The sequence below is a fragment of the Mastigoproctus giganteus genome, chromosome 3 (assembly GCF_048544385.1).
Source record: "Mastigoproctus giganteus isolate SK-2022 chromosome 3, ASM4854438v1, whole genome shotgun sequence".
NCBI classification, from domain to species: domain Eukaryota; kingdom Metazoa; phylum Arthropoda; class Arachnida; order Uropygi; family Thelyphonidae; genus Mastigoproctus; species Mastigoproctus giganteus.
The window spans coordinates 156,411,637-156,439,416 of record NC_143577.1 but is presented as its reverse complement, the minus strand read 5'-3'; the positions used below and the strand labels follow the sequence as shown (position 1 = coordinate 156,439,416).

Genomic DNA, 27,780 nt, shown 5'->3' with positions numbered 1-27,780 from the left:
TATTATTGGAGTTTGATAAAATTTAATTTTGTCATTATTGGTATAACATTAACTTTTGTTAATGTTAAAAATAAACATATGCACTTGAAAATTAGTTCATCGTCAGTCATTTTTAATCCACCGCAGGATGAAGGCCTGTCCAGCAACTTTCCAGTTCCTTCTGTTTTGTGCAATGGCCATTCATTTACTGCCCACAAACTCTTAAATTTCATCTGTCCATCTCCATCGTCTTCCTGGTTTTTTTTTTTTTTTTTAGCTCCTCTCGGGTGCCATTCTGTTATTTTCTTAGTCCATCTGTTGTCATGTATCAAACTCTGTGTCCTGCCCAAGTCCATTTCAGTTCTTTAGTTATGATAAGAACGTCCTTTACTTGAGTTTGCTGCATAATCCATGTGTTTCCCTTCTTATCCAACAGTCTGATTCCTAATATAACTCAGTCTCTTCACTGTGTAGTTTTCAGCTTCTCTTCCATTCTTTTGTTGAGTTCCCAAGTTTCGCTGTGGGGAGTATACATTGGAGTATACAATTATATCCCTTTCTGTGGTATACTTGTTCATTGTTACTTTTGTTTTAGCCATATTCATCTTTAGTCAAAAATCTTTCCTAACTGTGCATAACTGATTAAGATTTTCCTCTAAATCTTTGGGATCATGGCTTATGATCACAATGTCATCTGCAAGTCATAAATGGTTTAGGTACCATTGGCATTGACTCCTTTCTGCGACCAGTCCAATCTTCTGAAAGCTTTTTCAAGGGCAGCAGTAAACAACTTAGGAGTTATGTCTTCTTGTCGAACTCCTTTCTCAATTTTAAATTTGCTACTATCTTTGTCTAGTCTAATAAAGGAAGTACCATTCTCATATTTTCTTCAAAATCCTAATGTATGGGATGTCTGTGCATTTTCATTTGCTTTATCCATTAGCTGTGATATTACGTGAAGGTGATCCATACTTGAGAATCCTGTCCTAACGCTAGCTTGTTCTTTCAGTTGATCAGCTTCTCTTCCAATCTGTTAGTAATGACCCCTTGTGAACAACTTGTAGATGTGGGACAACAAGCAAATTGGTCTATAATTTCCAATTTCTGATTTATCTCCTTTCTTATGCAGCATAATTATGATCGCATTATTCCACTCCTTAGGCATCATGCCTTTCCAAATGTATTTTGTGAAGAGTCTTACCAATTTCTGTGTCATGTCTCTTCCTCCTAATTTTAACAAGTCTACAGCAACTTTATCTTCACCTGGGGCTTTTTGAGTCTTCATTTTCTTCAATGCCTGTTCTACCTCATCAGGAAGGATATCGGGTATGTTGAAAGTGTTGCTAATTTGTGATCCATCTTCCCCACTGCTGGCATCATTCCCTTGCTCCTTATATAATACTTTATAGTAGTTCTCTCCTATTTATAAGTACACCATCACTATTCTTTAGCAGTATCATTTGTCTTTTTGTATTACTGCTCATGACTGCTGGTTTAAGTCCTTTGTTGTTTTTCCCTTAATGCTTGTTTTACTTTTCTTGTGTTAAATCTTCTTATGTCCTCTCTGAGTCTCTTTCTAATGGGTTTGCATAACTCAGTATACCCAATTTTGTTCTTGTCAGTGGTTATTTTGCTATTCATTTATCATCTTCGGTTCATCATGACAAGTATTTCTTGACTAATTTTTTTCTTCTTTGGATTTCTTTTTACCTATAAATTTCTCTGGCTTTTCAGAAAGTTATTGTATTCCTCATCAATATTTTGGTCCTGAAAGGTCTGCAGAAGCTCAAACTTGTTCCTAAATTCCAGTACATACTGCTTTTTCTCCTCTTCAGTTATCTCAAAAACCTTATTATTTACTTGAGTCAGCTTTTTCCTTTCTTTTTTTACATCTATATCAAGTGTGCATCTTACCAATCTGTCATCACTTCCAACACTTAATTTGTTCAAGATGGTAACGTCGTTCACAATATTATTATTATTAGCCATATGGCGCAAGGAAGCCTGAGGCTTATGCTGCACCAGCCAAAAAAAAATTTCTGAGTTACCCTGAGAGAGAGAAAAGTAGAAGGGAAACACCAAGAAAGAGAAGAATGATGATATCCAGCTCAGGACCCTGAGTATGCCAAGCCCATACTCACAAGATGTGAGCTCCTGTGATAATAATTGATATATCTGTATCAAGTGTGCATCTTAACCATTCTGTGATCACTTCCAACATTTATCTTGTTCAGGACAGTAACATCGTTCACAATATATTTTCTGTTAGCATGGATGAAGTCAATTTCATTAGTTATTAATCCATTTGGGCTCTTCCATACCCAGTTCACCCTTTTCTTGAAAAAAAAAGTGTTAATTACTGTCATTCGTTGAGATTCTGCAAATTCCACAAGTCTTTCACCAATTCTAAAATTTTCTATAGTTTCCATTTTTGTGCTGTTTCGTCTCTTTCAACCTTAGTATTGAAGTTCCCATAATGATGGTGTAGTGAGTTTTCTGTTCATCTTGAAATCTTACAATTTCAGTGTACATTTCTTCAACCTTTTCACCATCATGGCTCAATGTTGGTGCAAATATCATTATAACCTTTAGTTTGCACCTGTTAGAAACCCTGAGTAGTAGTCTTGACATCCTTAGTGATGTACTTTTGAATTCCAAAATGTTGTTTTTAATAATTTTATGGACTAGAAAGCCAACTCCACACTCTTTTCGCTTCTTCCATTGGTGTACAGTAGATTTCCACTTCATAAACTTGTAAGTGATTAATATCTTCTTGTTGTTACAGCTAAGCCGATGATATTCCAATTCACATTTTAATATTCTGTCTTCACCAATGAGTGATCTTATGTTATTACAGGCCAAGTTCAGTTTCCGTGCATGGCAGCCTGGTCGTACCCAGAGATTCTTTGAACCATCTGCTTACACTCTAATCCTCTTGCTGCCGTAAGAGGGACAGTGAAAGCCATTGGTGACTGAGGGCTATTTGTTTCTTCACATTGTCATATTTAATAAATTGCTGGAGGGTTTGGTCTGTTTCTCTTCACTCTGTCCAGGCATCTTGGAGAGAACCACTCTTCATGTTTGTTGCCACTGTAGTTGATGTAACAGGGCTTACCAACAAGAAGGTGCATATGAATGGAGTTTAGGGAGGCAGGCCAACTGGACTACCCTAAATCTTCTAAAAAAGGATGATATTGGATCCATCAGTGTTTTAGACCGCGTGTCTGATGACACACAGAATGCCTGTCTCCCCCCCCCCCCCAGCCCTAAAAATGAGTTTCCACAGATGAAAACATGCAGACTACTTTAAATGTGATAAATTGTAGTTGAAATTGATATTGCTTTAAATTGTAATCGACACAAATATGCAAAACTGGATGTTGAAGATATATGAAACTAATAGCTATGTAGTTTACATGAGGAGGTCATCTGCAACAATAAATATAATTTTATTTGGCAGGAATTTGATTCTGGTTTGGTATATGTTATCTTATCTTCAAATAGAAAATTTTAGAATGTTTAGCATTATTGAAGTTAAACTGTATTTAAATATCCAGCCCATTTAGTTGAGACATGAAAATCCAGTAAATTGGAAGAAAGGAAACAAAAATCATTTAATCCCAGGCCTTTTGAATTAGTCCAAAGCAGATGTTGCATAGTTGCAGTTCACTTCCAAGTGAGAAATTTTTCACTAAAGCGGTATAGGTAATCATTGAGAAGCATAGCAAGTTCACAACTAACTGTCTAATAATGTTTCTTAATTTGAATTAAAAAAAAACATAATAATAAAAAATAATAATATATATATTTTTAATAGTACTTAATAGGTAATTATTTTTAGTAGTATTTTAATAGTAAATGGTACTTTTTATTTGGTTCTTAAGCCTCTCATTACACTACACTTACAATTTGTGCATTGTATTTTTGTGATATCTTTGTAATTTAATGTGTAATTTTATTATGTTTTGTTTTTTATTTCTTTGTGCATTGATTAGCGTGTGAAGTAGTAGAATAGAAAATATTGGAATTTTCCTGTATTATATGAATAATAAAGAAAATAAATGCATAGTCATATTCTAAGGCTCGATTGTGTTCTTCATTTCAATATATATATAAAACATTGAAATAAAATGTGCAATCAATATGTTTGAATATGCAAGGGCTGGTCCATTATTATATTAATTGTATTTGTGAAGATATTTATGTTTTACTTTTCTGTATTCTCTCCCCCCCCCCCACTGCCAAAAAAATGAATTTGAAAGAGTCACTCTTGGGACAAGCTATGTGAACAATCTATGATTGAGAGAAGTTTGTAAAAGTTAGTGATTGAGCAGTCAACTGAAATGGATGACCTAATGATTATTCTGTTGTTATCCTAAACAATTATTTGGTAGATTTCAGTCAGCCTGCAAAATAAAAATTAAAGCATTTCTTAGTGCATTCTAATGCACCAAGAAATGCTTTAATTGCCTGTTCATCCAACTCTTTCAGACTCATTCAAGCAGGTCAATCATTTTCATTTGATTGTTTTTCATTACTTGAGATGCAGAATGAATCTGTAGTATTCTTATTAATTAGTTAATATCTAGACTAATATATATAATGCATGTTTTTTCCCCCTCCCTCATTAATTTCATCTGCTCACTAGCTACAATCATTCATTTACATAAAGTTACTTCCCATTTCTCTCAGGCAGATTGGGCACTGAATCTCTTGGACATTCAGTGACTCGAATAACCAGTGATTCAGTTAAATTACTGATTCACTCACTGCCCGCTGTTACTGTGCTGACTGATGATTATATTGAAGTGACCAGATTCAAGTCACTTTTTCTATAATGACTCAACTGACTCATCAGCTGAAGACTTGTTTTCCAATCACTAGTGCCAACTCTTCAATGAATATAAAAAGGGCATCCTTAAAACATTAATGTGTAAAGCAGTTAGAATGTGTGACAAGGAGAAATGAAAAGAGCTGCAATAAAAAAAAAAAGGTAAAGTGCAGCCATTGTCAACCCACTGCAGGATGGAAGCCTCCTCAACAATTCATGGTGAGGGAAATGGACCATAATCTGCCATGCTGGTCCAGTGTGGGTTGGCAGGTCGACCGTATTCAGCAATCAGGGGCTTGAACCCTGATCTACTCAAAGAGTGTGTGCTACTGCACTCCCGCTTATGACCACTCGGCTACGGAGGCCTTTTAAATTTTGTTTATTGTAATTATTATTGGCAAATATCCAGCTGCAATACATCTCCACAACACTTACTATTAATAGATTTCCACTTGACACAGTTAATAAAATCATTGACAAATATTTGGATAACTATGGGAATGCTACTCAACAGATAAATAATAAAATAGAATAGTGATAAATTTAAAAAAAAAAAGTAGCAATGGGATGGTATTTAAACTGACTAATAAAATAGGAAACATTTTAAGACAAATGATTTGCTCAGATGGTAGACGATATGTTATACTATTTTAAGAAATTAGTATTGGCAATGGCAGCATGGTACAAGAAAGCCTATGACTTATGCTGCAAAAAGCTGAGTAGCAAATACTTAATTGGCACACAGAAAAACAAGTGAGACAGGTGGGAGGTTTGAAACATGTGGAGAAGGGAAATACAAAAAATATATATATAAAAACATTCATATGAATGTCCTAATAATTGTAATATAGATCATTTCAAAACAGTTGTTGAGGAAAGAGATTTCGTCAAAAATAAAGTAAGGAAGCTGTGTATATGAGGAAATTTAATGACAGGGTGATAAGAAAAATATGGGGAAAGATATAGGTTGAATAATTTTTTTGTTTAATTTTTATGTTTTTTATTTTTTATATTTTTAAATTTTGTTTATTGGAATTATTATTGGCAAATATCCCATCTTGGACACATTTTAGAAATAATGTTGTCATCTAAGCCAGGGATTCTCAGCAGGGGTTATATTGCCCCCAAGGGGTGATAATTGGTATTTGGGGAGCAAAAAAAATCATGAGTATTACAATGGTTTGTGGCCCTCCAAAGTTCAACCCTACCCGACGATATTAGCATTAGCATTGGCATATGATGCAAGAAAGCAAGCTTATGCAGCATCAGCCAAAAAAAAAAAAAAAAAAAACCTTCCACTTCACCCCTCCGTTCATTCAAAATACCTGTCCAGCTGAGCCTTAAATTTATTTAGGCTATCAACTTCCACGACAAGGGATGGAAGTCTGTTCCACCAAGCAACTACCCGCTGGCTAAAGGCAAATTTCCGCACGTCTATCCTACATCTGTCTTTCCTCAATTTGAATTTATGCCCTCTCAGGTGATTATTCTGAGCAAGATCAAGAATCCCATCAGCATTGAGCATGCTCAAACCATTAAGGTTTTATACACCTCTATCAGATCACCTTGCTGGTGCCTAGTCTCCAGACACTGTAATTTGCAAAACTTAAGCCTTTCTTCGTAAGAGTACCCCTTTGTTCCATTCACTAATCTTGTTGCCCTTCTCTGTACTCGTTCCAGCATCTCTACATCCTTCTTGAAATGAGGCCTCCAGACCTGTATACAGTACTCTAGGTGTGGCCTGACCATTGCCTTATACAAGGGAATAATCACCTTATCCCTGCTAGAAAAATTCCTATATATCATCGACAATACACCATGAGCTACGCTTGCAGTCCGTCTGCACTGCTCAGAAAACTTCATATCTGCCTGCACAACCACCCCCAGGTCCCTTTCATTCTCTACCACTGTCAGTGTAGTACCACAGAGTTGATATGTTGCTCTGGGGTTGCTGTTTCCCATATGTAGTACTTTACATTTGTCAATGTTAAACTTCATTTGCCACCTCTCAGCCCATCTGCTCAACCTTTCCAGACCCTGTTGCAGTAGCATAGTGTCAGTAGTGTCCTTGACAACCCTGCCAACCTTCGTATCGTCTGCAAACTTGGACATTAAGCTTGATATACCATCATCAATATCATTTATAAATACAGAAAACAATAATGGACCCAATACTGAACCCTGAGGGACTCCACTAATAACATTAGTCCACGATGAGCAGTGTCCATTGATTACCACTCTCTGTCTTCTCTCCCTCAAACACCCCTTTATCCATAGCAGCAATTTGCCTCCAATGCCACACTGCTCCAATTTGTGCAGCAGTCTTCCATGTGCAACAGTATCAAAAGCCTTTCTAAGATCCAAGTATATAATATCAAAGTTATTCCCTGCATCCAGTTCTTTTGTGACTGCATCATAGTATCCAATCAAATTGGTCAGGCAAGACTTCCCCTTAACAAAACCATGCTGTGTCTGAGCTATAACTGAAGTCTTGTCTAGATGATCCTGCAGTGCTTCTTTAACCAGTGCCTCCATTAATTTTCCAGGAACAGAAGTTAAACTAACAGGTCTATAATTACTTGTGTCGCCCTTTGATCCTCCTTTGTGAATTGGGGTCACATTTGCACATCTCCAGTCCATGGGTACTTCACCTGAGTCCAAGGAAGCTCTCATAATTATGGCTAAGGGTTTGCTTATTCCTTTGCTGCCTCCTTTAATATAACTGGATAGATCCCATCCACCCCAGGTGCCTTTCTTGTATTTATATTCAACAATTTCTCCTCCACTTTACTCTCAGTTATTACAAGATTCTCTAGCTTACTGCCAGAGTTGAATACATTTCTGACATTCCCCTCGCTGAATAACTCCTCATGTGTGAATGTCAATGCAAAATATTCATTCAGTTTGTTAGCTACCTGAGCAGAACATATTGAATATTTTAAAAATTTAAAGCAAATGTTTGAGCAGTGTAACACTGTTACTTCCTTATTTAAGAAGAACACAGAAACAAATGATGATGGAATGATTGCGTCTTATGAAATTGCAGAAATCATTGCAAAAAACTGGTAGTGCTCATATGATTGCTGAGACTGTTATGCGACCCACATTAGAGACTGTAATTTCAACAGTGATGCGTGAAAATCCTTCCAGTATTTTAAAAGCACTGCCATTGAGCAACTATTCAATTTGAAGACAAGTGATTGAGATGTCAGTTAACATTGAAGAGCAGCCAATTGACAAACTAAAAACGAGAAAATTTTCTATTCAGATTGATGAATCCACAGTTACTGACACTAAGGCCTTTCTAATGGCATACATTCGCAATTTACAATCATCATCGAAATAACTAATGTTATTTCGATGATGATTGTAAATTGCAAGAATGATGTTTGTAAAATCTATAGAAACTTATTGTACTGGAGTCCACTTTTGCTGCTGTAAAAGCATGGTTTGGTGAAAGGTATGTACCATTGGAAAATTTGGTATCCTGGGCCACTGATAGTGCTACCTCCATGATTGGAAGACAACGGTTTTATAGCCCTCCTAAAGGAAGTATGTCCCAAAGTTCTTGCAATACACTGCATTGTGCACTGACATCGTCTGGTTGCAAAAAATATTAGTACAGTTCTTTATCCATCTCTCAGTATAGTTATTAAAACCATGAATAAAATAATCACATAGCAAATATGATCACCTTTTCAGAATTTTATGTTGATAATGAAGAACAGTATGCGAGGCTTCTTTTACATACAGAAGTCAAGATGGCTTTCTAAAGGAAACTGTTTTATAAGATTTGTAAATATTTTTGATAAGATAATTAGTTTTTTTTAGAAAACGAAGGATACAGATTTAGCAAAGGATATCAGCAGAAACAATATACAGTATACTATATGGTTTGGATATTTGGAAAACTTAATGAAATCACTCCAACTTCAAGGGGACATTTAATTATGGTGATAGACTGCAAATTTGTATTAAAAAGCCTTCACTGAAAACTGGAAATATTTTAAAGTAATTTAACGAGAAAACAATTTCATGGTATGCAAGAGTTAGCTGAAATCAATGAATCAAAGAAATTCAATTAATCAAAAACAACAAAACTTCTTAGCATTAGCATTAGCATTAGTAGAGGCATTTGATGCAAGAAAGCAAGCTTATGCAGCATCAGCCAAAAAAAAAAAAAAAAAAAAAACCACTTCCACTTCACCCCTCTGTTCGTTCAAAATACCTGTCCAGCTGAGCCTTAAACTTATTTAGGCTATCAACCTCCACCACAAGGGATGGAAGTCTGTTCCACCAACCAACCACCCGCTGGCTAAAGGCAAATTTCCGCACGTCTATCCTACATCTGTCTTTCCTCAATTTGAATTTATGCCCTCTCAGGTGATTTTTCTGAGCTAGAGGAAGAATCCCATCAGCATTGAGCATGCTTAAACCATTCAAGGCTTTATACACCTCTATCAGATCACCTCGCTGGTGCCTAGTCTCCAGACACTGTAATTTACAAAACTTAAGCCTTTCTTCGTAAGAGTACCCCTTTGTTCCATTCACTAATCTTGTTGCCCTTCTCTGTACTCGTTCCAGCATCTCTACATCCTTCTTGAAATGAGGCCTCCAGACCTGTATACAGTACTCTAGGTGTGGCCTGACCATTGCCTTATACAAGGGAATAATCACCTTATCCCTGCTGGAAAAATTCCTGTATATCATTGACAATACTCCATGAGCTACTCTTGCAGCCCGTCTGCACTGCTCAGAGAACTTCATATCTGCCTGCACAACCACCCCCAAGTCCCTTTCATTCTCTACCACTGTCAGTGTAGTACCACAGAGTTGATACGTTGCTCTGGGGTTGCTGTTTCCCATGTGTAGTACTTTACATTTATCAATGTTAAACTTCATTTGCCACCTCGAAGCCCATCTGCTCAACCTTTCCAGATCCTGTTGCATCAGCATAGTGTCAGTAGTGTCCTTGACAACCCTGCCAACCTTTGTATCGTCTGCAAACTTGGACATTAAGCCCGATATACCATCATCAATATCATTTATAAATACAGAAAACAATAATGGACCCAACACTGAGCCCTGAGGGACTCCACTAATAACATCAGTCCACGACGAGCAGTGTCCATTGATTACCACTCTCTGTCTTCTCCCCCTCAACCACCCCTTTATCCATAGCAGCAATTTGCCTCCAATGTCACACTGTTCCAATTTGTGTAGCAGTCTTCCATGTGCAACAGTATCAAAAGCCTTTCTAAGATCCAAGTATATAATATCAAAGTTATTCCCTGCATCCAGTTCTTTTGTGACTGCATCATAGTATCCAATCAAGTTGGTCAGGCAAGACTTCCCCTTAACAAAACCATGCTGTGTCTGAGCTATAACTGAAGTCTTGTCTAAATGATCCTGCAGTGCTTCTTTAACCAGTGCCTCCATTAATTTTCCTGGAACAGAAGTTAAGCTCTTTATCCAACAATGTCCAAAGTACTTTTGTTTTCCAAAGTCTTATATGGTTTATACTTTATAAGTATAAAGTATTTTCTTTTTTAAAATTTCATAGGGGCGATCAGGAAAAAAAATTGTACAAAAAAGCCCTTTAGAGGGTGATAATTAAAAAAAAAGGTTGAGAAACACTGTTCTAAGCAACTATATCAGGTGTAGCCTCACAACCAAACTTAAAAATTAAAACATCTATTAGCATTAGCATTTCTAGAGGCACATGATGCAAGAAAGCAAACATATACAGCATCAGCAAAAAAAAAAAACCTTCCCATTTCACTGATCCATTCATTCCAAATATTTGTCTAGTTCTGCCTTGAATTTATTTAGGCTATCAACTTCCACAACAATAGATATGGAAGTTTGTTCCAGCAATCAACTACCCGCTGGCTAAAGGCAAACTTCCACACATCTATTCTACAACTGTCTTTCCTCAGTTTCAATCTGTGTTTCGTCAGGTTTGTAATCTGAGCAAGAGGAAGAATCCCATCAGCATTGAGCCTGCTCAAACCATTCAAGGCCGTATACACTTCAGTCAGATTGCCTCACAGGTGGCTATCTCCAGAAGCTGCAATTTGTAGAACTTAAGCCTTTCTTCATAACCACACAACTTTGTTTCCGTCACCAGTCTTGTTGCCCTTCTCTGTACTCATTCTAGCAACTCTACATCCTTTTTGAAATAACGCTTCCAGATCTGTATGCAGTACTCAAGGAGTGGCCTGACCATTGCCTTATACAAGGGGATAATCACCTCCTTATCCCTGCTTGCAAAATTCTTGTATATCATTGACAAGACCCCATGACGTGCTCTGGCAGCCTGTCTGCACTGCACAGAAAACTTTGTATCTGACTGCACAATTACCCCCAGGTCTCTATCATTCTCCACTACCCTGAGTGTAACACCACATAGTTGGTACATTTCTGTGGGGTTACTGCTATCCATATGGAGCACTTTGCATTTGTTAATATTAAACTTCAGTTACCACTTCTCAGTCCTTGTACCCAACTTTTCCAAATCCTGTTGCAGCAGCATATTGTCATTACTGTTATTAACAACCCTGCCAACATTTGTAACATCTGCAAACTTGGATGTTAAGCCCGATATACCTTCATCAGAAGCTTTGATAAATATAGAAAACAACAATTGGCCCAACATCGAACCCTGAGGGACACCACTAATAGCATTAATCCATGTAGAGCAGTACCCATTGATTACCACTCTCTGTCTTCTCCCACTCAATCATCCTTTTATCCATTGTAGCAGCTTGCCATTAATGCCATACTGCTCCAATTTGTACAGTAGTCTTCAATGTGAAACGGTATCAATGAAATACAAGTATATATCAAAATTATTTTTTGCATCCAGTTCTTTGTGACCACATCATAGTATCCAATCAAATTGGTCAGACAAGACTTCCCCTTGACAAATTCGTGCTGTGTCTCAATTATTACTGCTATCTTGTCTAGATGATCCTGCAATGCTTTAATCAGTGACTCCCATTATTTTCCCTGGAACAGAAGTCAAACTAACAGGTTTGTAATTACTCGTGTCACCCTTTCATCCTCCTTTGTGAATTGGGGTCACATTTGCACATCTCCAGTCCGTGGAGACTTCCCCCCGAGTTGAAGAATGCTCTCATAATTATCGTTAAGGGTTTGCTTACTTCCTTTGCCACCTCCTTTAATATAACTGGATAGATCCCATATGTACCCAATTTGCCTTTCTTATGTTTAACTTCAACAATTTCTCCTCCACTTTACTCTCTGTTATTACAAAATCATTTAAATCCCTGTTAGAGTTTGATAAACATCTGGCCCTCTCCTCCTTGTATAAATTCTAATGTGTGAATGAGAATTTACATTCACACATGAGAATGAGTATTTTACACTCAAAATACTCATTTAGTTCGGCAGCTATCTGAGAATGATCATCTACAGTCAAACCATTGATATCAAATGGACCAATCTGATTCTTTTCCTCCTTTTTAAAGTTTATATAAGTAAAGAAGTCTTTTCTGTTTTTCTTTGCATCCTTTGCCAAAGATTTTTCATCATCTACCTTCACTTGCCTAACCTCCTTTGTGACTTGCTTACAGGCTATCTACCAATGCTTCTGTGTCACCCGACATATAGTAAAGAAGTCAGAAGCTTTGTTGTTTTTCTTTGCATCCTTTGCCAAAGATTTTTCATCATCTGCCTTTGCTTGCCTAACCTCCTTTGTGACTTGCTTACAGGCTATCTACCATAGGCTTCTGTGTCACCTGACAGTGTGCATCCCATGCATTTTTCTTCTATGTCACGAGTCTCATTAGTTCATCTGACATCCATTTGGGCCTAAATCCAGAGCAGTATTTCTTAGTTCAAACAAAAAGCCTAGTAGCTTCCAAAATTACTTCCTTGAATGCATCCCCATTAAGAATTTGCTGGTGGTAACATCATCAGTTGGTCCCTAAAAGAATTTGCTGTTGGTAACATCATCAGTTGGTTCCTGTATTGAACCTAAAAAATCTCTGAGACCACTGTAAGTCACCTTTATGAAAGCAAAAACCCTTTACATAGTTACATCTTTAAGTAAATTCCACATCAGTATACACTGTGATCACTGCCACCTATTGGTTCCTTTATCGTATATTCTTAATGCATGAACAATCACTGCTGATAATCAGATCAAGAGTGTACTCCCTCTTGTTGCCTCTCTAACATGCTGCTGTAGAAAACAATATCCAATAAATCCACAAAAGCCTTGCTAGTGTGCGAGTGACCAACCCATAAGTTCAAGGCTATATCTGGAAAGTTAAAATTTTCCATTATACAGAGAAATAGTGGGCCAGATTACTGGCTAACTCTATTTCTCTGTATAACTGTTCATTGTACTCATCAGGAGTGATTAGGCCTATAACCAACTCCTACCCTCATTTTTGCTTTCCCATTGCTTATGTCACACCAAACTGACTCAACATTGCACTCCATCAATGTCAACTGGATGCACTTCCTTAGATTTTGTGTTTCTTAACTAACAGCATAACCTCTTCTCCCTTCCTATCCTGTGTGTACATGTTGTATTCCCCAAATTTCAAATCTCCATCCCTTATATCTGAGTGGCACCATGTCTCTGATATCCCAACAATATCTGCCTTGGATGTCTTAACCAGCACTTCAAATTCATCAAATTTATTTACTATACTCCCAGCATTGGTGTACATGCAAGTATACATACACCTGTTCTTACTTTTAGTTATTCTAACACAGCCCATGTATTTACTTGTTTCATGACCCCCAGCAGTTCCTGAAATTCCCCATAGCAACTGGCTTTCCGGGCTGCTGCTCATTCCAATAGAAGCAGTGCAAGAATCATTTCGACCTCTGCCTATGGCTTCTATTAATCTATTATTTTGTGAATCAACCCAAGCTAGCAGTTTTCCGACCCACCTAATGTTGCCTCGATAGCATCAGCAAATATTCTTGCACCCCTTCTATTTAAGTGTATTGCATGTCTGTAGAAGCAATCTCTTCTGTTAACAAGCACAGACCATGCTGAGAAAAATTCGACCTCATGAGCATGGCACCATCTCGCCAGGGTCAAATTGATTGACATGGCTGTCATCATATACTCCCTCCTATTATGTCTGGGCAGGATTGCAGACACTTTCAAATTTAAAACTAACTCACGACTTTTTTTCAGCATCAACCTGAAAAAAATCCACTTAGTAAATCTGCAGATCTACACTTAATGTCATTAATGCCAATGTGTACAATGATATCACCTTTTGTGCCCTTTAAAGATGATATTTGCTCCACAACGTCATCAACATTTGCCCCTGGTAGATATATCCTGGTCTTAATTCCACTTGTCCTTTTTGCACAATATATTTCCCATTTCCCTGACAATTGAGTCACCAAAAAATTCAGTGACATGAATGTGATTCTTTGTATTCCTCAAGTATAGTTTTTGATGTTGATCTGTGGTGGCAGCAACTTCCATTTAATTTTAGAAACTTTCTAGTTTCCAAAATCACTACCTATAATTGTTATTATAGGTAATGATTTTTGAATTTTAGCTTGTAACTGGTCATGCCAGTGTTTTTGATGTCTCACACATGCACTCGGTTAAATGGAGCAAAGCGTTTCCCCATTACCTTAAAAATCAGCAAGAAAATTAAAAATTATTCATTTTTTAAGTGCACCTTTATTTTCAATCCATTTTTCAACTACTACTTTTAAAACAAGTCCCCCCCCCCCCAACCACAATCCTGTACTATTTACTGTGTTGGTCAAATGCATCCCCCTACTGTTTATATTGTATGGGTTGTGAAGGTACACATAATGGTTATGTGTTAAAATGGGATTTTACTTCTGTACACCACTTGGATGTCCACTTAGATAAGTTTGTTATTCACAGTTATAAGCCTATATTTGCTAATAAAAAATACTACAACTGATGAGAAGCAGGTAAGTTTTAAAATGGTTTTGCTGGTAGTGTGAGATTTTTAGATGTTTAGTGATTCCCCTAAAGGTGATGCTGTATTATTTAAAAAGATGTTAGCAACTTAGGCTGGACCATAGATATCAGTATTTGTTTCTAAGTTGGGCATAAGCCCAATTAAACACAGCAAAGCATAGAAATATTATTTGACTTTAGTAGCCCTTTCTGTCAAACATGAATAAAAGCCTCTAAAATGTTAAGAATAACTGTGAATCAACTGTGAGTTTCACCAAACTTGACCACTGGCTTTGTCTAGTTATGATCAACATAAGCCAAAATATTACCAATGGATCAGCACTGATTGATTTAACTATTGGCTTTGACATTCATTGATCACAAGCACAGACTATGCCAAGAAAGGAAGGTTTTGAGTATGAGTTAATGGTTGATGGATTTCTCCATTACTTGGAGAAGTAAATGCATTGGGACAATAATTGGCAAGAGAGAGATTCGTCATTCTTATTAGGAAGTGACTGGATATGAGCAATTTTCATCAAAAGGAAAAGTACTGGCAGAATAAGAGCATGTAAAAAGGTGATACAAAATGGGAGCAAATTATGGATCACAGATTTTGAGAACAAGTGGAAAAACACTATCAGGGTCTGAAGACGTCTTAGCATCAGGATTGTTCCGAACTCTTTTAATATCTTCGTGTTGTCAGAACACAGGAGACAAAGAGGAATGTGTTCATTATGGTATCGTAATGAACACATTCCATGATTTACCAAGATCTCCAAGAATTACAGAAAAAAATAGGACTGATGATCATACTTGTTTTCATCCAAAGAAAAGCTGTCTTTGGATGAGAATGCAATAGAACTATCAGGACCAATCAGACATGGAAGTATGGATGTACAGAAGTTTCATCCAATAACTTTGATCAGAGACCAGAAAGGTTAACTACTATTTTGACAAAAAGTAAGTTTGCTACTTTATGCCCACTCAAAATCAAGTTTGGATTGATTAATAACTTTTTAACATGGTTGTGAGCTTTAGTATAGGCAGAAAATGAAGTTGGAAATATAGATTCAAGCCAGTTGTGATGTTCTATGTTCTTAACTTTTGAACAGCCTAAGAATATTTATTAGTTTCCCAAACTTTTTTAGTCACAGAACACTTTTCATCTCACAACATATTCACAGAACACTTACGAAACACAAGTTTAGTGGGAGCCAAAGAACTTTTTGCTAATATTTTATTACATATGACACACTGTACATCAGGAGCACATTTATTTCCAACACAAAGCCGAAATTCAAATAACTGTCATCGTACTTTCGTTTTGGTCTTTTATTAGTTGATTTCTATTTTTTCAGTTCGTATTTTTGGAGAACAAAAGGCTGCAATTGTTCATCCCCACTTTGAAGTGTGACAACATTGTGTTTGTTTTCATAGACCATAGTTGCACTGCTAGAGGTACTTCGCTTCTCTTTTTAAAGTTCCGTTTTTCAACCACAATCTGTGGTCACATATTTTAATAATAATATTTCGAAATACTAATAATTATCAAAAAAAAATTTGTACAAGAAAGTGAGTTTAGTTATGATATCAGTTCGCTTCCTCCTCTCCTTCAACCCATGTACTGCAGGCTAAATCTGAGCGCCTCCGTAGCCAGGTGGGCAGGAGCAGCAATGCGTAGCACATGCTTCTTGGTTAGACCGTGGTTCGAGCCCATGACCACCAAATACAGAGGATGCGGAAAGGTCAGGGAATGACCACCGCATATCCCTGGAGCAATATGGCCTTAGTTGCTAATGCTCCTAAAAACCAAAAATAACAATAACAGGCTGAATCATATACAAATGGCATACTAGATCACCACATTGCTACTTTTTTGTAGGCATCATTAACTCTAAGCATACTTCTCTATGCAAAGCCTGCGAAAATAGTGTTCCACGGTGTATTCAATCGATTTTTAGTCTATGCTAGTATATTAATAACCAAAAAATATATATATATATATGTTAAATATTATAATGATACAAAAGTGGTGTATGCTACAAATATGCAAAATTTATTTATTTTATTTTATTAATTATTAATTACGATTTTATGTGGAACACTTGTTCACATCTCACGGAACACAGTTTGAGAAATGCTGGTTTAGAGAAATGATGAGATTTTAGAGAATAAGGAATAAGGACTTCACCCCTTCAAGAATAATTTTGCTCACATGGTCTAAACAAACATTAGGATTGGAAGATTTAAAACATTAATGCATGGTCCTGAGAATAACCTTAGGAGAGAAAAAAAGTTCCAGGAAAGTTTTCATAAAGGAACAGAGACGAGACCATCACAAAGTTGTGATCTGTGGTATTTACAGAACCATTAACATTGACTGTGTACTTTGAAGAGTTGTTGTTGAAGAAAAGTTCAAAGTTATATCTGTGGATTCCAACATTGATATGGAAATATCATTATTACATTGAACATAGGCTCCACACGCTTGGTTTGGCAGAGTGTGCAACCAGTTACACCAAACAGTGCAAGATGGAAAAATTACATTATTGATGTACCATGTTGTCTTTTTTTTTTTTTTTTTTTTTTTGTTAGTTGTTTGCGCATCGGCTTCTGTGGCCATAATGCACCTCCCAAAGATTTTGCATTTTACTTTGATCCAAGCCTGAGGCGGGATTCGAACCCGTGACCTTTGGGCTGCTAGGGAGGCACTTTACCCACCTGGCTAGCCTGTTCGGCCACCATGTTGCCTATGTGTAGAAGTGAATTATATTACTTCATAGAAGGTTATAGTAGAATAGAGAGTAATTAAAATGATTCATAAGTTCACTTTATTTTAAAAAATGCATTTTTAAACGAAAAGTTTAAAACCTCCAATTTTATGCTATTACTTGCGCAGCCCCCCCCCCCATTATTGGTGAATGGCATGCACCAACATACTTGCTGTCATAACTTTTTTGGTGTGTGTGTGTGTGTGCTGGCTGATTAATTAATAGAATTCAGTATACCAAGAAATGGTTAGTGTAGGCAGAAAGGGATTTTAAAGGTGAGAGCACTTGCTGCTAAGCCAGTGAATAGGTAATCACTATTTTGTGGCATTATAACCTTCTCTTATAATACTTTGATATCCAGTTCATTGTGTTTTGTTGTGCACTTGGTATTGTGTCATAAAGCTGGTAATACAACTAAAACTGCAAATGCTACTATAAAAATAAGGTCATGTTCCTGGTTATCCTAAAAGCAATGACATAGCTAATTACTTTCTGTGGCATCACTTTGTGTTTTTTTTTTTTTTTTTTTTTTTTAATTAATATACAGGTTTTTGCATGCTTTTTGTTAATATGCAGAATTTTTAATAAAGTTTGATTTGAAGACCTATTCCTATCTATTGAAATGAAGTTCCTAGTACAGTTAGTCCCCGACTTACGTAAACCCGAGTTACATGACTTCAGACTTACGTAAATTTTTTTGATAAAATTGTAAAAATACATTTGGATCTGTATAATTTTTAAGAGTGAAGTTAAATGAAGGAACAATAAATATAAGTGTTTAATTCCATTCCCGATTTCAACCCAAATGAGGTTGGGGACTTATTGGAAAAGGACATTTGATGCTACAACCATCCACCTAACCATGTGTGGGCATTATTGAACACATTGTGAAGTGCATGAGTAGCACTACCACACTTCAGAGAAACCCCCACAACGTTCAAGCCATGTGGACTGGACTGTATCCCATCAGCTATTTCTTTGGATAATTACACCTAGCCCTTAGTCTCTACACCCTTTCATTCCTTCCTTTCTTTCTGGATTGTAGAGTCAGTTCAGTTTAGTGAAGTGGGACCTTTTGTTTGCATTTATTATCCACTATTTGTTACACGTGTCGGGTTATTGTGGTGAAGTTGAAATTCATGCCCTACCATTTTCAACGACATTGCATCAAACTATCATCATGTACTGTGAGCTTCATTTGCTTGTTGTAGGGTGTGACAGCATTTCTTGTAACTTAACCCTGTGAATTTCTTTACAGAAAATTTCATTTTGACCGTTATCATGGTGCCGTCTAGAATAAGTGATAACGGCACTAGTAAATATACCAAGAAAAGGAAAGCGATCGATTTGGATCAGAAAATTAAAATAATAAGGATGCATGAAAATGGTCAAACGTTAACAAGTATTGCATGGAATTTAGATTTGTCAGTGTCAACGGTAAACACAATAATAAAGGACAAAGACAAAATATGTGAAGCTGTGAAGAGATTGGCACCAGTGAAGCAACTATAATAACTAAGGCTAGAGCGGGACTAATAAGTGAAATGGAAAAGGTACTTATTGTGTGGTTGGAAGACCAGATCCAAAAACACATTCCCTTAGGCCTCTACATCATCCAAGCAAAGGCTCGTGCCATTTTTGAGGATCTTAAGAAGAGTGATGATGCTGAAACCACCTTTGTTGCAAGTCATGATTGGTTTGATAAGTTCTATAAGAGAAGTGGATATCATAACATTGCCATAAGTGGTGAAGCATCAAGCGCAGATGGTGAGGCTGCCGAAAAATTCAAGTACAAATTGGATGAGATTATAAGAAGTAGTGGTTATTTGCCGCAAAAAATATTTCATGTAGATGAGACTAAGTCTTTCTTGGAATAAAATGTCTAGTAGGAGTTATATTTCTATTGAAGACAAGTCGTATTAAAAGTCATCGTCTGGTTTAAAGCTGCCAAATACACGTTAACACTCTTATTGGGGGATGACATAGCGGGTTATAAACTTAAACCTTTAGTTGATTATCACTCAGAAAACCTGTGGGCTTTTAAGGGCATTGACAAAAAATCGCTTCCTGTACACTTCAGGACTAACTTAAAAGCCTGGGTGACAATAACCATGTTCAAAGAATGGTTTCTAAATGTGTTTGTCCTGAAGTTTGAAAGCCACTCCCTGGCTAACTTAATACTCGACTTTACATTTTTGCTGGTTGGTGCAAACTTAAAAAAATTCGTGGAAGTGTATTTTGCATCCTGTAGAAATAAATAGAGGTGTCGTGAAAATATCGTAATGTGAACCCAATAACACAGTCTGTGTGGTTTTTTTTTTTTTGGTAATTCGTTCCAAGATCTCGGAAATTGAAATTTTCACTATGCAGTATAACTAAGCTATTTACCTCTCTAAAAGGTAATTTTTATAATGGAAATTGCACTACACTTTCATCGTTATCATATGTTCCGTTATAAGAATCAATTTTGAATGCCTTTGTGATATTTTTCTAAAACACATTTCTGGAGGTGGTCACTACCATAAAACAATACTTTTGCTTTATGGTACTGATCGGTTTATTGGGCTTTTCTGTTAGTGAAATCTATTATAAATGGACAGTAAACTTGATCTTATTGCATTTGCGATAATACTGATAACGACAATTCTGTGGGTTTTTTCGTTATGGTCTTCTGAAATCTCAGTCATATAAAAACATAAATACATAAATAAATTTTTAGAATCTTCTCTTCATTCCTATTTATTTATTACAATGGTGAAGGGAAAGGGACCAACGGAAAGTGCAAGTGCTGGCAGTGCTAGGAAACGAAACAAAATTGATTTAGAAATGTAGATGATTAATTAAGAAGTACGAAGCAGGACAAAGTTTGTCATCTATTATGCGGAATTAGGTTTCACTGCTTCAACAGTGAATATTATTTTAAGGGACAGTGCATGTATAAAAGAACCTCTTAAAGGATCAAAACATTTAAGATCAACAGTGATCACAAAACAGCGTTCAGGTGCTATATCGAAGATGGAAAAGCTATTAATAATATGGATGCAAAATCAGATTCAGAAGCAAGTGCTCCTGAGTCCAATGGCCATTCAAGCCAAAGCAAGAAGTATTTATGAAGATATTAAGGATAAGTATGGCGAACCCCAAGCCAAGTTCGTGTGAAGCAATGGGTGGTTTAATAGGTTCAAGCATAGTGCTGGTTTCCAAAACTAAAGTATGTGGTGAAGTTGCCAGTTGCCGATTCTGCAGCTGCAGAGAAATTTTGTGATGTGTTGGAAAAAACTCCTTCTAAATCTCCACAGCCCTCAACTTCCGCAGCAGCTTGCTTATCAGCTGGAGAGTTAATTTTGGCAACGATGCTTGAAAGGTAAAATTTGCTAATGTTATGCCTGTCTCCTCTCTGTTTTTGTAATTTTATAATTTCGAAATTTTTGTAATTTTTCTTGTGCATGCAATAAAAAAATTGAATAAATAATTCTATTTACATGTTTCATCTAACATTTTTTTTTTGCTTCAATCAAATTTGCAAGTGCTGCATGAGCATTTAGGGAAATTCCGACTTACATAGAGTTCTGCAGAACACAACCATTACATAAGTCGGGGAATGGCTGTATTGCTTACAAATATCAGTGCATTTTAAGATATTAATGCTCCTTGACAATGTCAAGGTGGCATACTTCCCTCCAAATAAAATGGCTTTAATTCAACCAATGGATCAGGGAGTTATTTGGGCATTCAAAGCTTATTACCTACTGACAACATTTTCTGTGGCTGTAAATGCAACAGAGCAAGGAAAGATGGATGTGTGGCAATTTTGGAAGATGTTTAACATCCTTGATGGAATACGCAACATTTCAAGAGCCGGGAATGATGTGACAACACTGTTATGAGCGGAGTTTGAAAAAAAACTTCTAAAACATTTTGAGCTTAACAAAGGCTTCAACAAAGATGAGCTGATGTCTTCTGTTACCAAAGAAATTGTAAACTTAGCCTGGAAGTTGCAGCTGGTCCTGGAGGACAAAGATGTAGATGAACGAGGTGAAGATTTAACAACAGAAGACCTAACCAGTTGATCGTGCAGAGTTGAGGAGCAAGGGAGAGCTGAATCCATTGAGGAATTGGAGCAACCCAAGTAGCAGTTCAAATTAATGGAAATGACAGAAGCGTTTAATAAAATTCAGGAAGGTCTCTCTATGTTTGATGGAATGGATGAAAACACTGAATGTTTCTTGAAAATAGAAAGAAAAGTTCAAAATTGTTTATCACAAAATTTATGAAAAGAAAAAAGCATACTAAATAGATGAAGGTCGAAGAGTTCATGTCACGCTATCTCCCTGACCTTTACTCAGCCCACAACACCCTATGATTAATGTGTCTTGTCTTATTAACGCTTCAGGTTCATTTTAAGTTACCTTCAGTTCATCACCCGAAGTGTATAGACTTTGATTCATTGTATGGTTTAGACCAGTTTTCTTAAATATGTTCACTTTGGTTTTGACTCCCTTAGTGTAGCCCCTATAATGCCTACACAGCATACAAAATACATATCAGTTTTTACAGTACAATAACATCAGAGCCAGATTTCCCATTAGGCACTGTGCCTAGGGCCTACAAAGGAAGGAAGGAAGGAAGGAAGGAAAAAAATAGGGAAGAAAAGGTTTTCAGACTTAAAAATAATGCAACTATAAAACTTCAATATTATATTAGAAATTAAAAAGAATCAAAATCTACAATATCATCAATATCTAGATTACTTGTAATATTTCTTAAGATTACAAAAATTTCTTGCTTCAGCTTCTCGTTGTAGCAAAATCTAAAACAGTACATATAATTACTTTTATTAATAAGAAAATCAAATTACAAAAATACAATTATAATAACAAAATACAGATACAATTCCAGTACCAAAATACAGATACAATTCCAGTAACAAAAATTGCAAAATTTTATTTTTATAATATTTAATGAGAAATTTGAAACTGTTTATTTTAATCAGTGAATTGATATTTGTTGTAGCAATATACATTGTATTTTCTAAATTTAAATCAGAAATTCCAATAATTCAAAAAAATATATAATAAACGGCAGGCTGTTTATTATATATATTTTGAAAATGACCATGGACCAGATTATACGTGTTTGCAGGCCGGAGGTTGCCCACTCCTGATTTAGAGTATTTGCAATACCAAGGCATCTTGTGACAAAACTTCTTCATGTACTTCCATAACGTGATATTGGCACACTACCAAACTCAGTTTGCTTATAGCTATCTACAGGAATAGGTTATACCTGATATGTACAATGACTTTACACAGAGTGATCCGTTTTTTTTTTGAAACCGCAAGGGTACAAATGAGCAGCATAGTGATATTATATCACTAAGCTGCTCATTTTTTTTTTTTTTTTTTTCAATTTGTTTTGTTACAGGTATGAAAAGGAATGTTGGGAGTTTACTGATACTACATCACTACTAAATACTACTAAGCAGGGTCCTGAGCTGGATATCAACGTTCTTCTCATTCTTGATGATTCCTCTCCTCTCTCTCTCTCTCTCTCTCTCTCTCTCTCTCTCTCTCTCTCTCTCTCTCTCTCTCTCTCTCTCAGGGTTACTCGGGAATTTTCTTTGGCTGGTGCAGCATAAGCCTCAGGCTTCTTTGCACCATATGGCTAATAATGATAACAGTGTGTAAAGTATGTTCAATGGTATGCACAATTTCAAAGTATTACACGTTTACAACATGAATACAGATAAGTGTATGGTGTTCGCTAGACTCCTTCATGTTGGACCATCAAGAGATGATGTTCAATGTTTGAGGAAACTGGCTCTGTTGTAAGATCATGCCATGGTGGAAGACAGCATGATGAAGCCCATGTACAACATTATCGTAGCAAGTCCCAGCAAGTCTTTAAAGTGTTTGTCAAGAGAAGCAAGTGTACCTTATACCACCTGCCAGTGCATAGCACAACATTATCTGAAAACGTATCTGTATCGTATATTGTGTGTGTGTGTGTGCAGGCTCTGCAACAGCAAGATTATGTATCCTGTTTAGCCTGCACAACATGTGTGTGAATAGTTAGAGGCAGATGAAAGCTTTCTCAATGGATGGGTATGGTCTTTAGTGATGAGGTCACATTTCATGTGTCCAGAAGGGTCAATATACATAACGCAATCATTTGGGTCATGAATAACCGTCATGATCCTTACAGGTTGCAAAGTGCAAGTCCTAAAGTTAATGTGTGGTTACACGCAATTAGGTGTTTGGGCCTTATTGCGTGTTTGCTGAGCAGACAATTTGTTGGGTCCCTTATTTGGGCATGCTTGAACTGTTTCATTCTGCAGTTGAAGGCAATAATGAAATGAACAATGTCATTTTCCAGCAGGACAGTGTACTAAGTAGTTTTGCAGTTCAGCAGTCCCAGTGCTGGGGCTGCCGAACTGCAAAACTTCTTTAGTCATTTTGTGAAAACTGGTGTGGTTGTGGAGGACCCATTGCTTGGTCCCCAGATTCACCTGACCTCACCAGACTTTTGTGTGGGGTTATGTTAAGAACCTTGTATACACTTAATGTCCAAGAGGCGTTAATCACCTGAAAAGGAGGATCACTGCTGCATTCAAATCAATCATACCATTGAAAACTTAAGAGTTTCAGTCATATTCGTTCAAAGTTTGAATAAAATACATGAAGTAGTTTTAGTTTTATTATTCTTTTTTACTTTTATGTCATTTCAAATGGATCACCCTGTATAGCTTTCATGGCTTCAGGCTTTTGCTGTAAACTTAATTATAAACTTTAAGTATGCAAGTAACTGTGAACATAAATTAGTAAATTGAGGACTGTGTTGTCCTATGTATTTTTTAACCAGTGAGATTTCAGCTGCTTGGAATAACAAGACGAGAAGATAATTTTACGATTCTTTTAATTTTAATTTACAATTTTAATTTTAATTCTTTTACAGCTTTTATTTATATATAAAATAATCATAGCTTTATTCTGAATTTTAAAATAATGAGTCATCACATTGATTTCATAGATTGAGTTACAGTGGGGGGGGGACAACAGAGTTGGAAGTGTAGATTGCCAGGTGTGCACTGAGCCTACCAGTTATACTTCCCCCCACCCCAGTATCAACCAATTTGCTTTTCATGATGATTAGTGTAAAGATCCAGTTGTTGAAAATATTATTCAGATTGATAAACATTTCATTTCATATTTAAAAACCCTGTATCAGTATAGTGTTTTTATTTTATTATTTTTTTTAATTTGCCTGTGAATGCAGCCCTAGCCAAACTATGTGAACTCCACAAGTAAAATATGTTGATATCATACTGGTAAAGGCCAATCAGCATAGTGACATTTATGTTCTGTAGTGTAGTGTTGTGGTATGATGTCAGCATTGGGCCCAAGTGGCCCAACACTGACAACATACAGCACCATTCCTGGCACATGGAGCTCTGTCAAGGTCTGTTATCTTTCCACTTTCTTTTATACCGATGTTTGCTGGGCTTGCCTGTTATGCCTACAATAAGCCAAGGGTCATCTCAAATTGCCTGCCTTGCCCAAAAACAGGCTGAGGGCCAGTGTGCTCTAAGAGCTGTTTGTTTGTTTGTTATTTAGGAGCATTAGCAACTAAGGCCATATTGCTCCGGGAATATGTGGTGGTCATTCCCTGACCTTTCCGCATCCTCCGTATTTGATGGTGACGGGATCGAACTCCAATCTAATCAAGAAGCGTGTGTTACGCACTGCTGCTCCTTCCCACCTGGCTACAGAGGTGCCTAGCTCTAAGAGCATTGGTTATCAGGTCAGCATGGTTACATCACACAATTTGAAGACAGTCAAAGTTAAGACAGGTCACAATTTCTGAAGTTACCATATAATTTCAAACTGCTATTATTTTACCACTTTATCAAGCATTTCTCCATTGTCCAGTAATCTGTGCTGTCCATACCTTTAACCATTAGATATGCCGAAGCAAACTGAATGTTATAGCATACAGAGTTCCAGTTGATATCAATATTCATCTAAAACAAATTTCCCCCACAAATGCTATAACACCAGTCTTTCTCCCAACCTACACTCCAATGACAAAAGGAACTGTTGGAGTACAGGACACATCGTGAGCAGCAGCATCAGTCACTCTACTGGTGTATTTGGTGTATACCCAGATACACCAGTAGGTACAAGAAACCATATGTAAAACGCTGCAGCACCAGTGACTCTTCTAGTCCACACTCCAAGGGCACAAGGAGTCATCGCTGAATCACTATACATCACTGACAGCATAAGGAACTCAACAGGAGGCCTAAGAATCATTATATCACTTAGCCCTTTCAGGATGGATAACTAAATTTCCATTTTCAAAGCCGAGGCCAGAAGAATTTACATATTTCTTGTGACTTCATACTTATGAAGTTTATTATCATTAAGGGCATCCTGATTTTTGGTGGCACAGTTCACAATGGGCCATGCACATTTCATGACAGTTTACAAGCTCAAACTTACAACTTACTTACTTGTATATCTAGTTATTAGTGTTGCAGTGCACACTAACAACTAGACCACTGCTAGCCCAGATGTTCAATCCATCGTAGTGTGGCACCTCCGTAGCCTGGTGGGCCGGAACAGCAGTGCGTAGCACACACTTCTTGATTAGACCGGGGTTCGAGCCCATGACCACCAAACACGGGGGATGCGGAAAGGGTAGGGAATGACCACTGCATATCCCCGGAGCAATATGGCCTTAGTTGCTAATGCTCCTAAAAAAAAAAAAACAACCAACCAACCAATCCATCATAGTGGGTTCAATCTGTCTAATCCTGATGGAAAAATAATGCAAAGAAACAAATCTTGTATAGTATCTATCATTTAAAAAAAAAATGAAATAAAATGTTTTCCTAGTTTTATATTTTATCTGCTTTTTTTTTTTTTTTTTCATATATTTATCTAATCCATTGTAAAATCTACATAAACACTCTGACTTTGCTATCATAATTATCAATAGTTCACTGCCCTTTGACTAAAGACAGTTTTCTTCTATATAGTCTGCAGTTCTTTCCTTAATTTGAATCATGTCATTTTCTTTACATAATTCTAGAAAGCAAAAGTGTACCACCTACATTTAACTTTCTCAACCCTTTAAAGCCTTAAAACATTTTAACATGGTGCCTGCCTCCCACCCCCATGCAGATGCACAGTTTCTGAACTTTGTAGCATGCAGAACTGGAGCCACTTCATTTTAATGTAATTTATAAAAATAATTCATTGAACAGAATTAAATGTATTAATTTCTTATGAATTCCAATATTTGAATATGAATTGTTCATGAAATTACTGAAATCTATAGTTATTGTCATAAAATAGGGAAATGTTTTATTGTTTAAATTACTTTTGATTAATTTTTAGATGACAGTGTTTTGAAATTAGCTTGTATAGATCATAATAAAATATCTCTTTTTATTTTACAGGCGCCGCAGGTACCGCCCATTGTCACCCAACAGTTTGGCTATGGCAGGCTCCCAGTCTTCCCAAGGCACCACTCCCGACTGAGCTGTTGCATACTCATAAGTGGTGTGTAAAAATGGCACAGTCACTTAGTGTTAAATAGCCAATTGCATCGGCTGCTCTTGTTTTTTTTTTTTTTTTTTTTTGCAAGGGTGCCAGTGATCAAAAGCTATTGCCTACTGATAGAAGAATCACTGAAGTTAGTTAACTTCACTGTAAGATTTCTGCACATGCTTCAGTGGAATGAATCAGTGTATTGATCCAAGACAAGGTTCAAGTCGGCCTTTCGAAGTGTAGTGTTTTTTCTTTGACAGTGGCACAATTACTTACCATGTAAAATATATCTTCATAAAAAATCCTATTCTGTAGTGGACTCTAGTCAGTTATATAGTTCCTGCAATTTGCAGCAGTCAGGGATGTGATTTCATACTGGCAGAGAAACACAGTCAGCCAAATGATTTGCTATTGTTTTAAATAGTTTTACACTTTGAATACCTTACACAATGTCATATTCAATAAAAAATACAATTGGTAACATAGCATTTATGGATACCATGAGAACATTGAGTAAAAGCAAATGTTTATGTAGATATGTGTGTTATTTCAAGAAACATAAAACATTGCACACTAAAATTGCCTACCTTCATATAAAAATAAAATCAAACAAACTTAAAATAATAGTGATGCAAGATGTATTCATTGTGACACTGTACAGAATTCACTTGTAATGTATTTTTTTTTTAAAATTTCTATTTA

The 27,780-nt window shown here is 36.5% G+C and overlaps 1 protein-coding gene across 1 annotated transcript in view; it reads left to right on the top strand.

Annotated features, from left to right (window-relative positions):
* Window positions 1-27,135, top strand: part of LOC150088348 (tau-tubulin kinase homolog Asator-like) — a 439,131-nt gene extending 411,996 nt beyond the window's left edge. The window contains exon 10 of the mRNA XM_090369460.1: window positions 26,988-27,135. Coding sequence (XP_090225586.1) covers window positions 26,988-27,127 — 140 coding nt within the window. The 3' untranslated portion in view covers window positions 27,128-27,135. The remainder of the gene's footprint in view (window positions 1-26,987) is intronic.
* Window positions 27,136-27,780: the final 645 nt, after the last annotated feature.